At 37.3% G+C, this 15,994-nt stretch overlaps 2 protein-coding genes across 3 annotated transcripts; one reads left to right on the plus strand and one right to left on the minus strand.

The window, feature by feature from the left end:
* Positions 1-126: 126 nt before the first annotated feature.
* Positions 127-10,706, minus strand: LOC127788487 (kinesin-like protein KIN-5C). 2 transcript variants are annotated; one of them, XM_052316822.1, is made up of 24 exons: positions 10,535-10,706; positions 10,298-10,427; positions 8,391-8,549; positions 7,951-8,300; positions 7,731-7,869; positions 7,325-7,422; positions 7,069-7,225; positions 6,196-6,265; positions 5,997-6,073; positions 5,655-5,708; positions 5,473-5,553; positions 5,277-5,388; positions 5,108-5,194; positions 4,850-5,025; positions 4,481-4,642; positions 4,245-4,352; positions 2,907-3,065; positions 2,744-2,827; positions 2,457-2,662; positions 2,197-2,298; positions 1,804-1,913; positions 1,021-1,172; positions 516-724; positions 127-432 (listed from the first exon to the last, which is right to left on the minus strand). In XM_052316822.1, the coding sequence occupies exons 1-23, from the start codon at positions 10,591-10,593 to the stop codon at positions 527-529; spliced, it is 3,030 nt and encodes a 1,009-aa protein (XP_052172782.1). In that variant the 5' UTR covers positions 10,594-10,706; the 3' UTR covers positions 127-432; positions 516-526. The 2 variants fall into 2 exon arrangements, with proteins under 2 accessions (XP_052172782.1, XP_052172781.1); XM_052316821.1 differs by having other exon boundaries at positions 127-724.
* Positions 10,707-12,490: 1,784 nt separating this feature from the next.
* Positions 12,491-14,926, plus strand: LOC127788488 (uncharacterized). Its single transcript, XM_052316823.1, has 3 exons — positions 12,491-13,412; positions 13,527-13,698; positions 14,280-14,926. Exons 1-3 carry the CDS (start codon positions 12,633-12,635, stop codon positions 14,735-14,737), a joined length of 1,410 nt encoding a protein of 469 aa, XP_052172783.1. The 5' UTR covers positions 12,491-12,632; the 3' UTR covers positions 14,738-14,926.
* The last annotated feature ends 1,068 nt before the right edge of the window (positions 14,927-15,994 follow it).

Raw genomic sequence — 15,994 nt, forward strand, 5'->3', positions numbered from 1 at the left:
GTACAATAGTTATTTGTTGCTAATATTCTTTCATTTCATCCATAAAAAAATATTTTACATTTTATTCCATTTATTTTTGGTTCCATTTCATTCGATTTACCAAATCTCCCCCCCCCCCCCCCCCCCCCCCAAACAATGCCTGAAATTGATTAAGAGAAGCAAGTCTTAGTCATAGATTATTTTGCAAAGAGATTGTTTTTTTCCGACTAAAACTTATGGCCTAATCACAAAAGGGCAACGGTCTTGTTATTAGATGCCAAAGCAAAAGTGAAATCTTGAGAAATAAACGTCAACCAAACAGCCATCCTAGAAATCAAGCAACTTTGAGGAATGAAACTCTACATCATTCACCTTGATACGTACCTCTTACTCGCCTAGGCTGAGATAGGATTGATTGACATGTTAGATTCTGCACTACCAAGCCCCTGAGACCTATTTTCTTTTCATATATGCAATAATTAGTGCAAACTGGAAATACAAACCAGATATAAAGATCATGTGAGTAAGCGCCCAACCATGCTGTTTTTCAATTGAGTTGAATCAAGGGCGAGCGTGGTATAAGGGATGGCTTCGGTTCCTTTAATTCAAAAGAATCGCATGGATGGTTTTCTCGGAATTCCTCTACCAGGCTCTCGATTGGCATGGCTCGTAGAGATTCAACAGCACCCTTTGTGGGAATGTCCGGCTCACATCTGGTTGGTGTCGTGCCGGTCGGCTCGTAATCCTGAGCATTAAGTTAGGGCAGTGACTATATAACTCTAAACTCTATGTTGGATTAGCCAGGAGCAAATTTCTGACTATATGGAATGCACAGGAAAGCATCTAATATATGAAAAGGGAGGAGAGTTGGATCTCACGTTTATGAATGAAAGGCAAAAAATTGAAAACTTTCTTCTTCTTTTTTTCAATCTTTTTTTTTTTTCCCTTTTGTATTGTTATGCTTCAAACTGAACGCATATGCCTATTAATTTTATGAATTCACCAATGCTGAGATATTGATAAGATGCAAGATCGGCTTACCAAAAGTTTATGCTGGAAGGCATCCACAGCTTTTTGTTCAATAGAACCAGATTGGGCAGAGTGGTCTTCCCGGAGAACCTCAAGAGTATTTGCCTGATCCTTGACTGCCGCCAAAATTCCACTTATACATTCACATTCTTGTTCCGATACATCTGAGGAAGTTTCAAAAGAAACCCACTAAATATGTAAGAACAACCCTTATCAATATCTCAGGAAGGGCAAGGGCAAGGGCAAGGGCAATTGCTTGCACATAATAAAGGGAAGGAAAGGCAACAAATATTGTGCGAATAAGGAAAATGATTTTTGTGCCAATATGGTAACTCATTCAAACTCAATAAGGCAAGAGCAATTGCTTGTACATAATAAAGAGAGCAAAGGAAGACAACAAATATGGTGCGAATAAGGAAAATGGTTTTTCTGTCAAGACCATTAAATGCAAAGCACACTTTCACCCTGTCGGAGTACAAAATTGGCCAAACCTGACACAAATATCAGTGTTCTATAAATAATGATTATCCAACAAAAGCAACAAAACTTAATTATTGCTTAGGCATGTATGAAACGTAAGCACAGTAACTTATTAACCATGACAACATTCTGAATCATATTGCTACAAGAATGCATTGTTAAATCATTCGTTTAGATGATGCTCAATTGGCAACCAATTCATGGTATTCAAGAGGGTTTATGATTTCTGTTGTAAGATGGCCAACTATTGAGCAATAATTAAATAAAAGAGAAATCGTTTTAACTGCGGAGCCAAAAGTGCTTGACGAAACTTACTATCAAAGTGCCGAATAATATCTTCGCTATTCTTTGTGACATCTTCTTCACCTGCAGCCCTTGCTAAACCAATCTCGGTACAATGCAGCTCATTATTATCTGACACATTCCTGGAAGGAAAAGGTGAACAATTAATTCCGTTTAGAGTTAATTTAATATAACAGTTCGACAAAAGTTTGGACACCCTTATATAATAATTAATTATATGGTGACAAGTTTCAGTACCATTATGCATTCCCAAGACTAGTAACCGTGCTCAATATTACTAACTAGAAACAATTCAAATATCTTCTGCTGAAAACAATTTAATGTAACACGATGTTAACAGCCATAGCGTGCTGGGATTTTCGTATTTTACTGTTTCTACACAAAGTGAGACCTAGCACCACTAACCTGGCAAGGGAGACCAATGTGGAGCTATGCTGACTGTTCATTTCCTTTATTGAGTCATGTATCATTTTCCAGTGCTTGGAAGCTTTTTCAACAGTGTTTTCGCTGTGCCAATAAAACAGAAACAGGCATGTGAAGTTAACAAGTACTGTATGAGAAAACATATCCATAACTGAGTTAGGGAGAGGTCACCAACCCCAACAATAACAACATATATGCAGAATAGTTCATATTAATCAGACTACACTGCACTTATGTCTTACCATTGCTGGAGGAGTAACTCCACGCGGCAGTGTTTAGCAGCAGAGAAGACGGCACTATCTTTTGCATCATTCTCTGATTGCCTTGAGAATTCCTGCCATTTTCTTTTTGCATCTGTTGTGATACCCTCCATTGCGGAAACATGATCGTCCAAAAATGTCTTATTTCCTACAACAGTTTCTTTCAGACGAATGAGCCGTGTATCCACCTGTCAGGTTAGGTGTTAAATCTTCCAGAGAAGAAAATAAAAAAGAAACAAAGCTAAAAGTGGTCATGAACGGAAACAAACCAGCTTCTTTTGTCGAAGAACATGATTAGAGACTAAGTTGGTCATATCAGCAATAAGCTTCTCTGCATCAGATGTTGATTGCTCCTGCATATACAGTGCTGAAACTGTCACATAGATAAAGCATTGAATATTTAACTCCACAGACAAGATTCTAAAAGTGTACTTCGTAAGCCTTCTGAAATTCTTTAATACGCGTTGCCTGCATTTCATCAACATGGGTTGCATGACTTTGCAGCTTTTTTGATTCTTCACTAAGCATATGGATGAATCCATCAGTGAACTCTGAGATATTTCTGAAGTGCTCGATACTAACATTAAATCTCTGTAAAATAATAAAATTCAACAATCATGAAAAGGTAACAAGAAGTTAAAACATATTTGGTTTAATTAGAAGTATGACAAGCCCCACCTAGAGGGATTAAGGCTTATGTTGTTATAACAGTAAGCCAAGCAACAAAAGGCATTTATAAACAACAACAACAACAACAACAACATATCCAGCCTTTATCCCACTATGTGGGGTCGGCTACATGAATTCTAGACTTCCATGTATTTCTATCTTTTGTCATATCTTCATTGAGATCCATACACTTCATATCAAACTTTAATGTCTCCCTCAAAATCTTCTTAGGTCTGCCTCTAACTCTTTTTTTGATTAATTATTCCATTTCATCAACTCTCCTCACAGGAGCGTCTCTTGGTCTCCTTCTCACATGACCAAACCATCTTAGTCTAGTCTCTCTCATCTTCTCCTCTATTGGCACTACTCCTATCTTATTACGAATAACTTCATTTCTAATTTTATCTTTTCTTGTATAGCCGCACATCCATCTTAACATCCTCATCTCCGCTACACTCGTCTTTTGCTCATGTTGGTATTTGACTGCCCAACATTCTGAGCCGTACAACAAAACTAGTCTTATAGCTGTTCTATAGAATTTTCCTTTCAATTTTAATGGGATTTTATCATCAAATAACACCCCCGATGCATTTCTCCATTTTAGCCAACCTGTCTTAATTCTATGTGTGACATCCTCGTGAATTTCTCATCTTTTTGAATCACTGATCTCAAATATCGAAAATGGTCTTTTCTTTGTAAGATTTGGTCTTCCAATTTTATTATAACATCCTCCACTCTTGTATTCTTACTAAATTTACATTCTATATATTCTGTTTTCTTTCTGCTTAATTTAAATCCCTTAGATTCTAAATTGTTTCTCCATAACTCAAGCTTAGTGTTCACTCCTTCTTTTGTTTCATCCACCAACACTATATCGTCTGCAAAGCAAAAAAAGGCATTTATAAATTCAAAAAATGCAAAGCAAGTAAACAAGTATGCAATTTCATTTTCATGCAATCTAGGAAACTTTTATGGAAACTGTTTCTTGAAATTATGTATCAAAGTTTTACAAGCACTTACATTCAAGGCAAAGCACTACAAGATTAACGACCGAGTACCCCTAGGTATTCCCAAACAAAATTAATAACAATTGAATCAAACCTCACGAAGTTCTCTGGAAAAATGTGCCATTTCTCCTTGATGAGCTGATAGCTTTCCTTGAAGATCATCAAAAATACCATTTGCTTCAACAACTTCTCCAGCTAAAACCTTACTCCAGAATAACAAGAAAATAAAAAAAAGAAATGTGAATTTATCGGCTTGGCATCTACAACAATGCTGATCCAATTAAAGATTGGCAAATTATTTAATGCCAAAGCAAAGTTTCTGCCACCTACTTGTTCTATCGAATTCACGCTAGAAGAAATAGAAGCCAAAATCTCCTCTAAACCAGCATTGGAGCTTGCATTGTGCAGACGAACAAGATTCTGCACAGCTTCAAAATGAGAAATATAAAGCGCCCTTGAAGTAGTCATTTTCTTCTTCAAGTCAATGACAGCCTAAGAGAGGAATGTTGTCCACATAAAGCAGTTAGTAGAAAAAACAGGAGATATGGTTGAAGCTCAATCTCAGTCAAAACAAGTACTTATTAAGTAGAAAAGTAACATGTAAAAGACATGATAAAATATTTGAAAATGAAAAATGCAGATGCACAATCGTGTTTGCAGAGCAAGGATGTGAGAAAAAATATAAGATTTCACGAGTACCTTATTCTGAATGTTCAAATAGCTATGACACAGTTTCTCAATACACTGTAGGTGTTCATTTTGTCGAGATGCTGATGTTGTTAGCATATTACAAAGAGAGCCAAGTTGCTGTACGAGCTCAGTATGGAAATCATTGACAACTAGTCTATTATCAGCATTCAGTGTGTCTTCTCTTGCTACAATCACATCAATGAGAAAAATCTGATGTATTTGTCAGCAATCAACACCATCACTAAATTGCAAAATTAAAAAACTTACCAATTTTCCAATATAATGAAGCATTATCCTGCAGAGATTTCTCCAAGTCAGATCGCAAGACACATGCTTGATGAGCCAATGCATTTTCTGCTCCAAGTATTCAGCATATATTATTCAGAAGCAGGCAGCTACAACTAAAATTCCTATAACAGATATATTTTAAGTATACCTGCTTTCTTCTGCTCAGAAATGACAAAATCACGCTCCTTGAGAGCATACTGGCATCTCCTCAACCCTTCATCAGTGATATCCAACAATTTGCTTGTTTGGTTCAGGTTTTTCTGCAAGATACAGCAATATATGAAAAGACTCCAAGGATTAATAGCAGTATAATACAAAACCACATATACACAGATAGAACTTACCTGGGTGGCATCAAGTTTGCTACTTAAATCATAGCATTTTTTAACCTGAGCATTGTATTTATCTTGTAATTGCTCCAGTTGCTGATCATGGCAAACCCAGGACATGAGACAAACATAGTATTTGACAATCAGGAAACTGATGAAACTCTATAATTCCATACAGTAGCACGATGAAAACTGACCTTCTGATGGGTTTCAATTGCGACTCCCATCTGTTCAATCTGATCAGCCATTGCCTAAACAAGAAAAAAGGACATTAACATTTTCATAAGAAACTACAATGATAGGAAACTGGAGAGATGAGAGATGATATCCAGAGAATTATTCCTCAATGCAAGGATCTTTCAACCAATATTCTAAGAGAGTACCTCTTTATAAATTAAACTGAATAGTCAATCAACCAACATAAAGTCACTAATTTAGCAGCAAGTGAATCTCACTAATGCAGGTCAAGTGGTAGATTCATTGATTGCAAGTGAATCTCAGTAAGTCTAATGCAACAAAAAATCAGATAGGTGAGTTACCTTCTTTTCACTCTCCTCTTGAATGTATCTTTCCTTTGGTATATAGACACCATTTTTCTCACGGGCAGCATAGACCTCTGGCATGAGTGGAATAGAAACATGTAAAAAGAAACCCATATAAAGAGTATGATATACTTGGAACAGTTATTGCATCTAGAATTGTCTCTTTATCAGAAAAAGGGATCCTAAATGTATTTACCTGCTTTAAGTCTTTCAATTTCACCATAGAGATCCTTTATTAACGTAGATTTCATCATTTTTTGGTTGACCTAGGGGAAAAAAGGCAAAATAAAGATTATAATTAAGACAAAAAAACTAATTAATTTGGGATACCTAGCAGCATTGATCACTCAATTAGACCCCCAAGATCAACACCTCAAAGGTATATTTATGCCAAACAGAATTAAGTCAGATGGCAAATGCATATCACACCACAAAAACCTAACTCCCCGTGATTGGCTATTCATGAAACTAAAGCAATTACAGCAACTCAATCTTCTGAATAACTAGCAACATGGTGCAACTTTTGCATACGTTTTCCATTTAGCAGTGCAGCCAATTTTCTGTAGATATGATAAATAGTTTGTACATACAATTGTGCAAACAGATTATTCTAACATTTGAAAAGTTCAATAAGGTAGATTTTGAATAATACTTCTTCACCCCATATTGGATAATGATCTTTATGTGATAAAGATAAAGTTAACCAAAATGTCCACGGACATATATTTAGATATTTGTTGAAAATTCAGTAAAACTCTACAATGATTTCTAAGGCAGTCTAATAATAAGACTAAAAGAACAATCTAGAAAGCGGATGAACTTTTATAAATTCTGGAATACTCATCAAAACCCATTATCATGCATAATTTATGACATCACAGAATTCAATCCTATATTTGCAGATTATTAAATGACCACTTATGACCACCATTAACAGGCAATAAAAGCCAAAAAGAAAAGTAGTATTTTCAGAGATCAATTCAAATGGTCAACCTGAGGACTCGATGAGATGTAAAAAATTAGTGAAAGAGAAGCTGCTGAATACACTCGAAAATAGAAGGAAATTAACCTCAGGTTTGTTTTTAATATGTTTTGCCCTGTGTGCGTAATCTAGTGTGCTCAACGTCTCCTCCAGACAATGGACTGCAGGTGATACTGTGGCAATAATGCATGTCTTGGTTCTACCTCCAAGTGAATCACGAAGCAAACGGGTAAGCTTGCTATCCCTGAACATTGATTTTGCAAAGCAATAAAAATGATCAGGGAAAACAAAATCTGAAAAGAATGTATAGATGAGCTAAACAACTCAGGAAAACAACTCTAACCTGTAAGGGATATGACCAAGATGCTCTACAAGAGCACTAATAACCCGTCCTAGAGTGAGCAAACTCTTGTTTATCTCTCCTGCTTCTCTTGCACGACCCTAGAACGGATATGCAATCATATGTAACTAAAAAGACACGTAGAAATGAACTACTATCGAGTTCTAATAAAAAGGAAATGATGAAATGCAGAAAAAGCAATTTTAACTCAAAATAAAGCTTTCTCCTTTGAGCAATATGCTGGGATCTAATCTGTCTCCAACCCAAGTAGAGGGAGGGACTGGTAGCCAGCAATCCCCAGTGAGCAGACACAGGCAATTGCACAAGGCTAAAATGCCTGCAGTAACTCCGAAAGAAAGATCAGAGATCCTATCAAGAACTATTGTATTGAACTTATTATGGTTCACACCTCCCTAGCACCAGAACGAGAAATATTTTCTGAACCAGCTAAATCAACCAAATTCAGCTTGCCACATTTGATAAGCTCTTCACCTTCTGGAGTTGCTTCCTTGATGTGTATGGTTATAGAAAAAAGGGAATGAGACCGACTGGAAAACAAAATATTTTCTTAGTAAGCATGGAAGTAGGATTTCTGGCTCCAACTGCAAAGATGGTGAAACAATCATGACCTTGATTGTTTATTTAATAGTGTTTCTGCAGTCCGACGCTTTGCAGACCCCCTTTCAAGTAGACTAAAAATCTCACTTGCACTCCTCACAATTTCCTCCTCTAATCCTCTTACAAGAACACCACCTTTCCCATCTTCCATGAGAGGCAACTGTTTTTTCTGGCGGTCCTCCACTGCAACTCTAGAAATCTCATCAGGAGCAAGCAAATCTGTAATATCCTCATTATATAACTCTAAGAAAGTAACTTTAACACTGTATTCTGCATTCTGACTCTCCAAGGTGTCAAAAATCTGCTTCACAGCTCTAGGTATAACGCCGGCATCTGGAGGCAGCCGTCCATTAGGTCCACTCTGTCATTTAAAAGTAAACATAGCATCAAGAACTTTAAATGGCCAGGTAGCACAAACTTTAACTTGAATTAACCACATAAACAACAATACCTTAGACCTCTTGCATTCTCCTTCCATGGTGTAAGTTTTTCCTGTACCAGTTTGGCCATATGCAAAAATGGTACAATTGAAACCTTCTAAAACTTCATTAACAATGGGAACAATTGCTTGGTCATACAGGTCTTTTTGCTTAGCTGAAGGTCCAAAAACCTACCAACAAGCCGAATTAATCTCAGTATATTAAATTCAAAATCATACATGTTAGATTTAAGAAAATAAATAAAGAAAGAAAACACTTACAATGCTATGTACCCATGCCCAAGTGAAATTTTGATCCATTTCAAAAAAGACCAGACATGTCAAATTACTTGCTCTACCCTCGACTTAAATTTATCTTCTGCCGGTTAGCAATGGAATAGCTTTTCACCAAACATAGATTTACAAATGTTAAGCACTGATAGTTACAGTGCAGAAATACAAACAAAAATCAAGAATCTATTGCTTTTTTCTTTAATCAATTACTTTACTGTATTTAGCAAAGCAATGGGATTAAGGTCATAGCATCTTCACTAAAATGATGACCCAAGGTGCATATTCGAACATCAACCATGACATCAAGCAAACTAATCCTACAAATTTAAAAGCGTCTTCACTAAAACAGAGTTTTCCTAGCATGAAAGACAGCATACCTTCAGTTTGTACTATTGAACTAAGTATAAAAGCTTAAATTTGGAAATTTCAAGTAGCACCAATTCGATTCCAGTCTTAGAGAGATTCCTACCATGCTTCAAAGAGCATATCCTCTTTCATATAACTGAAACTACTTCTTGAGCCAACAACTATCTCATATCATGCACCATATGATACAAAAAAGGTATATGACATAACAAGAGAAACATAAACAAGAACTAGAAAAATATAAACAGAACTCTATGCCTATATTTCATTATTTCTTTTATATATGGGTATATTGTCAAGGCAATATCTCAGCCCAAATATTCCATCTCTTGAAGTCAATTATTAGCTGTTATGTAGCCAACTTATAGGCACTGTAGGCACTGCGCTTATTCTGCTCCAATGTGTATATATATGTCATTTAACTCTTGTAATGTAATATAGGAAAAATTATTCTTATTCTTCACATGGTATCAGAACTTATTTTCACACACTTATTCTTCACATATATGTATACCACCACTTCTTTTGTTTCCTATATACTCGAACAGTCCCACAAATACACATATGAAAAAGAAAAAGAAAAGGCATATAGAACTACTTCAATCCTTCTTAGTTTGTTTCCTTTTTGCTGGAAACCTATTGCAGGCGCCAGGCAGCAAACTGAAAGATTAGATCAATCACTTAAGCCAAATTTCAAACAAGCCAACAGTAACAAAGGCTCACCCAAAGGCCAAGTCCGGATGAGGCTGGAAAGTCACAAACCAAAGACTGAATTTCACTAAAATCTATCCCTAGTAAATAATTTCCTTGCTCCAGTATATTTCTCTGCTGCCAGCTTCACTCTCTTAAAGTGTGAGTTTCAACAGCTGGTGAAGTCGTCTTTCATGTTACATGTTGGGGGGAAATATTAGTGTTTTCACACTTCAAAATGAAAGATCCCTCTTCCAGGTACTGGAGGTTTCCAGTGAAAATATTAGCATTACACCTAGTCTAAAAAAACCGTAAGATATATTGTGAAAGTAGATTTGGTCCAGAAAGAATGGTTAACGAAACAGAGACTATACTAGGTGCTAGTAGTACAAAGCAGGATTAGGGAACAAAATGCCCTCCCAAACTACAACTTAATACTTATCAAATTAGAAAAGCAGGTTTCGCTATACAATTTCCAACTATGAAATCACACGTCAATTAAACCAAATTACACCCTGCAAATGAGCAACAGAGAGAACCACAGCATAAAAACTGGAAATATAAGAGTCCTTCCTCCATCCATAACATACCTTGTCGAAAGTGAAAACCCTATCAATTTGCTTCCCAGCAACGTTCTGAGAAACTGCGACTTCCCTCTGGTACTCATTGCAGGTCACCACCCGAGGCACATTGCTGCGCAACTCCTCTTTGTTGAATGGCCTGAAAAAATAACAACCGAACGTTAATTCGATACAATACACAAAATTTCCAGAAATCACGAAATTTCTCGTAACGGCTCAAATCAGTGATTGAAATAAAATTGTAACCTGCAACGAAGAAGGACTTGAACATTGACTCCTTTCTCTTTCTCATGGCGACTAGACATTCTCGACCGCCGCTTTCAGAATGAGAGAATTGTAGACACCTGCACTGTTGCGTTCTGGAGCGCTCGCTCTCTCTCTCTCCCTCCCTCCCTCCCTCTCCTCTGCAAATTGTGCAAAATGGTAGCGGGACGGAGGAGATTTGAAATTTCAGAAGCGCTCCCTCGGCTAATCATTGGGTCAGGTTGAGCGTCCAATTTAAATGGGCCCATCATTAAGCCCGAACAAACAACCATCTGGGCTCAAAAGGCCCAAGAATTATGAGTGCGGCCCAACCATGCTCACTCTTTTTTTTTCTTTTTTGGGTCACTTTATTATTTAGATAATATATTTATTATTTAAGCTTGTTACGAACTAAAATTGCCGACAAGGGCAGACAATAATTAGACTGTATTTGATTGTACACATTTATTATATATTTTTTATATTATATATTTTTTATGAAAATAATCAAACACTCTTAATTTTTCTATGAAAAATATATATATAGTACAAATATTTAAACTTTTTTTTCATAAAATTGATTTTTTAAAAATAGGGTAATTTTTGTTTTCTACCCAGCCATTACTTAAAATTTGCAATCAAACACACCTTTAGTTATTAAAAAATAATAAGTTAAAGATAGTCTTAGGACATAGGACAAGCAATATAATAGATTCACATTAATGAATCGTGAGTTCGATTACCATTACACATAATAAAATAAAAACTCACACTTACGACTTACAATTTATTTGCTTGTAAAAATTGAAATCACAAACGACAAAAACAACAGTCATCCCGAGGATAAGTTAAAAGTAATTATTAAAAATATTAAAGCAATATCAGTCTCCAGCTATCTGTCAGGTGGCCCCATGAAGGAAGTAGTAAAAACCAAGTACTGTGGAGGCAGAGGGTAAATAACAGTTAAAAGTTTACTATTGCCAGTCACATACCCCACTTGCCAATGCCTTCCGAGGCTGAACCAAATTCTGCTAAACTTTCCCCCAAAGCAGTTAATGTTCTTCAACCAACCACTCCTTTCCACCGTCCACGATAACCACCTAATTGAATTGGGTCTTTGTGGTTAGGTCAGTTTGAATTAAATTCTTTTGATAGCATGTTGTGGGTCAGATTTTTTTTTTTTTTTTTAAGGATTTAGTTAACATTTTGTTTTTTTGGTTCACGCACCATCACGAACTCCCTCGCTGTTCGACCCTACAATATCAACATAAGATATATATCAAATGACCCAACAGCCAGTTTTGATCCCTAACATAACTGCAAACGTGAGGACAGTAAATATTTTTTAATTTTTTAAATTCGTTCATGACTACTAAACTTTTTTTTCTGGTCGAAACTAAAACACGAAATCTGAGAACCTAAAAAATATCACCCCAAGAGGTTCCTCCTTTACCAACGGATCGAGCCGTGCTCGTGGGCGAATTTGGATAGCATTTGATCTAGTTTAGGTTAAACTTAGTTTTTTATGAAGTAAACTCTATTATATTAATACGAGATTATTTTCTTAAAATATTTTCATTCTCTAAGTCATATTGTATAAAATTTAATATCGTCTCATGTAATGTACATAATGCACACTATCGTTTTTGGTCACTTAAATAAATTAATTACACTCGATAATCATTTAATCAAACTAATTACACTCTATAGTGTATTTTTTTTTTAAGAAATATAGTAAAATTGAAATTGTGACAGGATTAAAATTAGCTAGGTTAAAACATAAATAAAATGACAGATTTACAAAATTAGTTGATAGCATCAAAATTGGTAACATGGTTATAGAGTGCAATTATTTTGTTTGGATAAGGGAAAACGTTTTCTTTTTTTTGAAAAAAAGTAACTAAAAACGATTTTTTTGTTTGACACATGGTGAGGTTTTGCCATTTCCACTCAAATTTAAATGCAACGAAGAAAGTTTGTTTACGTAACGATCAAAGCAGTAACCAACTCGATCTATAAAGATGGTGCCGGGTTTCAACATTATCATCGTATAGTGTGAGAGCTCATCCACCATTGCTGGCCACTCACCCTGTCCCTCCCAATGGATGATTGGAAGAGCCGGAAGATGCCAGAGGGGCTGAAGCCCAAGGGCCGGCCGGTAGGCAGCACTGAGCTGGCGTGGTGCCGGGCGGTGTTGTCCGGCACCGGCATTACAGTGCTTGTCCTACAAGCGAGTAAACGGCCCGAAATATCAAATCTTCGAAACGCCCTCCACAAGCTTCAGAATTCCCACCCCATCCTCCGCTCCAAGCTCCATTACAGCGCCGCCACCAACTCCTTCTCGTTCGTCGTTCCCTCCGTTTCTCACCTTCAAATCGAAGCTTTCGATCTCTCATCAACTCATCGAATCTTCCAAAACACCTCCGCTACCTCTATCGCTCCCCTCCAGAAGGTTCTGGAACACGAACTGAACGTCAACCCGTGGTCCACCCGGGCGGCCGGGTCGGAAATGGAAGTCAATGTACTATTCGCCAGTGTGTACGAGATAAAGGACGCCAAGTGGGTGCTGGCCCTGCGGCTCCACACGGCGGCGTGCGACCGGGCCACGGCGGTGGGCCTGCTCAGGGAGCTGAAGGCGTTGATGGGAGGGGCAGATCAAAGGGAAGTATGGAGTGAAGGTGGGATTAATATGGGAATCGAAGATCTTATTCCCGACGGGCAGGCAAAGAAGCCGATCTGGGCACATGGGCTAGACACGTTGAGTTACTCGCTCAGGTCGTTGAGGCTGACCAACTTGGAGGTCATCAACGCCGGCGGACCGAGGTTTTCTCAGGTGGTCAGGCTGCAGCTGGGCCGCCATGAAACTCAACACATCCTAGAGGTAAAAGCTCGCCGAATGCATGCAATATATAGTTCACAAATACGTAAGAGTCATCTCGAGGGATATTTGACCCTCTATGCAACTTTTAATTTGTTTTGTCGTGGTTGCATGAAGGGATGCAAGTCGAGGAAGATAAAGCTGTGTGGAGTTCTAGCGGCCGCCGGAATAATGGCGGGGAACTCGTGGAGACGGAGCGCCACCAGCCACCGGAAGAAGAAGTTCGGGGTGGTGACCCTGATCGACTGCCGGCCGCTGCTTGAGCCGGAGCTTTCTGCTAGGCATTTCGGTACGTAAATGAAGCAATTAATGAACGAATGAAGACCAAATTAAATCACGAGTACTTAAATTAATTAATTAGCTTGCAGCATTTAAGTCGGCTGCAAGAAATCAAAATGGGGTCCAAAGGAGACATCATTAAATAGGGTTGAATGCGGGCAGTACGCCGAGCAGCTCCGGGAGCCGTGAATGTGATCACCTTATGTCTATTACTGGTAAGAGTTGTATTGAGGATCCAAACTGAGATGGATGGTCGGCTGGTCAGTCTCGTCTTGTAAGAGACATCCGTTCCTGTTGTTTATATTAAATGGCTCTCGCACGTCTGCTACAACGTCTCCTTCCTAGGTTTGATGCGTCGCTATTGGGCCCTGTGTCATTATCACATGGCCAAGTAGGTTAAAGATTAATGATATCTTTTCATGGTAGGCTGATCGATGATACATAGTATATATTTAATATAAATTAAAACTTCATATAATATTTAATTGGGTTAGATTAGAAATACATTAAGTCATTAATTGGTTAACTATATTAATGGTTATATAGAGTCAATAATATTGTTGAACATAATTAGTACCCTGAACTGCCCAGGGTTTTACAACTCAGCCATCTTGAACACGGTGGTCGCCGGAGGGGGAGAAGGCCTGTGGGACTTGGCGAGCAGGTGTTACGCGACCTTCGCGAGGTCCAAGAGCAACAACAAGCATTTCACGGACATGGCGGACCTCAACTTCCTAATGTGCAAGGCGATCGAGAACCCTAGCCTCACCCCATCGTCATCGCTGAGAACCTCGCTGATCACCGTCTTCGAGGACACCGTGATCGAGCAGTCCGGGGATGGGCGCCAAGAGGAGGAGGTGGGCGGAGTGGAGGATTACATAGGCTGCGCCTCGGTGCACGGCGTGGGGACGTCGCTGGCGGTTTTCGACACGGTGCGCGATGGGCGGCTGGATTGCGCGTGCGTATATCCGACGCCGGTGCACTCGCGGGAGCAGATGGAGGCGCTGGTCGAGAAGATGAAGAAGGTTCTCGTTGAAGGCGGCTACTGAGTGATGGAGGAGCTAGGGTTTCATTGTGAAGCCCATGGCTTCATTCAGCCTTCATGCTTAATTACTATATATTCTTGTTATAGCTTTTCAAACTCGGAAAAATCTACACCATGGGGACTGTTACGTTATATGAAAATCTATATTTCCGTAATATTGCGCACTAGATTATGTCTAGCATGAGAAAAACATAATGTCAAAGTGTGAGAAGGGATCGAATCCTATCCCATAACCTAGTTTGGACAAGTGAAGATTTGGATTTTGATCGGGATGGGCTCGATTATTTGAGCTGAATCTTTTACGCGAGACTATATATATTATCTATTTAGTTAGTGTTTGTTAAAATAAGTAAGATACAAGAATATCAAGATAAGATCAAAGTAAGACTTTGAAGCATTTTAAATTTTTTTTTATCAAATTGTATGTTAAATTTTTTAAAATGTACTAGAGGAGACAAGCGTCATTTTTCTTTTATATTTAAGGATCAAGATATACTTATTTTGAGAAAGGGAGATAAATATATATGAAAAAATCAATATAAAAAATCATGTAACTTCTTTTTTAAAAGTCATCAGATAAGTTTAACAAATATATTAAAAATGACAAACATTTAAACTATTTTCTATATCTAGCATTTTTTACTCTATATTTTAATTAATAAATACTACCTTAGATAATTTGAAGATTCATTGCTTCTTAAGAGTTTGAAAGCGAAATGCTTTTTGTAATTTATACTCAAACTAAAATATTCTCATCGCCACCAACTACACGTTAGGCAAAATCGGGTTTAATTAGAGAATGTGGAGAGAATTGATCAAACCAATTAGAAATGCTCCTCCTAGAAACCACAAAAGGCAAAATACATATTTTAATATTTATATTTGTGTACTTTTCTCTTTTCATACTTTTTTGTTATTTTAAAAAATACTCATAAACTTATAATTTCAAATCAACTTCACCCCATAACTTTTTGTCATTTCAATTAATCTCGTGAATTCATTGATCTTAATAAATTTGTCAAGAAATGCAATTGAGTCGAAATTGTATAATTAAAGAGTATTATTGAAACAACAAAAATTTCAAGGCTATTACCTCGAAATTGCATAGTTTACGAGTGTTTTTGAAATAACAAAAAGTTTAAATATTTAAATAAACAAAAAATGTATAAGTAAAATAGCTGAAATATGTATTTAGTTAACAACAATCATGAAAGATATGGTATAAAAAAGTACATGCATCTAACACAAACTAGTCCCGACC

Source organism: Diospyros lotus, chromosome 13, assembly GCF_014633365.1.
Source record: "Diospyros lotus cultivar Yz01 chromosome 13, ASM1463336v1, whole genome shotgun sequence".
In the NCBI taxonomy this organism is placed as follows: domain Eukaryota; kingdom Viridiplantae; phylum Streptophyta; class Magnoliopsida; order Ericales; family Ebenaceae; genus Diospyros; species Diospyros lotus.

Excerpts from the sequence above, each read along its gene's own strand:
- LOC127788488 (XM_052316823.1), top strand. The coding sequence starts at position 12,633 with ATGGATGATTGGAAGAGCCGGAAGATGCCAGAGGGGCTGAAGCCCAAG. Across the intron at positions 13,413-13,526 it reads AAACTCAACACATCCTAGAG|GGATGCAAGTCGAGGAAGAT; the intron begins GTAAAAGCTCGC and ends GGTTGCATGAAG. Across the intron at positions 13,699-14,279 it reads GCTTTCTGCTAGGCATTTCG|GGTTTTACAACTCAGCCATC; the intron begins GTACGTAAATGA and ends TGAACTGCCCAG.
- LOC127788487 (XM_052316822.1), bottom strand. The coding sequence starts at position 10,593 with ATGTCTAGTCGCCATGAGAAAGAGAAAGGAGTCAATGTTCAAGTCCTT. Across the intron at positions 8,550-10,297 it reads GGGTTTTCACTTTCGACAAG|GTTTTTGGACCTTCAGCTAA; the intron begins GTATGTTATGGA and ends GCTTGTTGGTAG. Across the intron at positions 5,709-5,996 it reads AAGAGGAGAGTGAAAAGAAG|GCAATGGCTGATCAGATTGA; the intron begins GTAACTCACCTA and ends TTTCTTGTTTAG.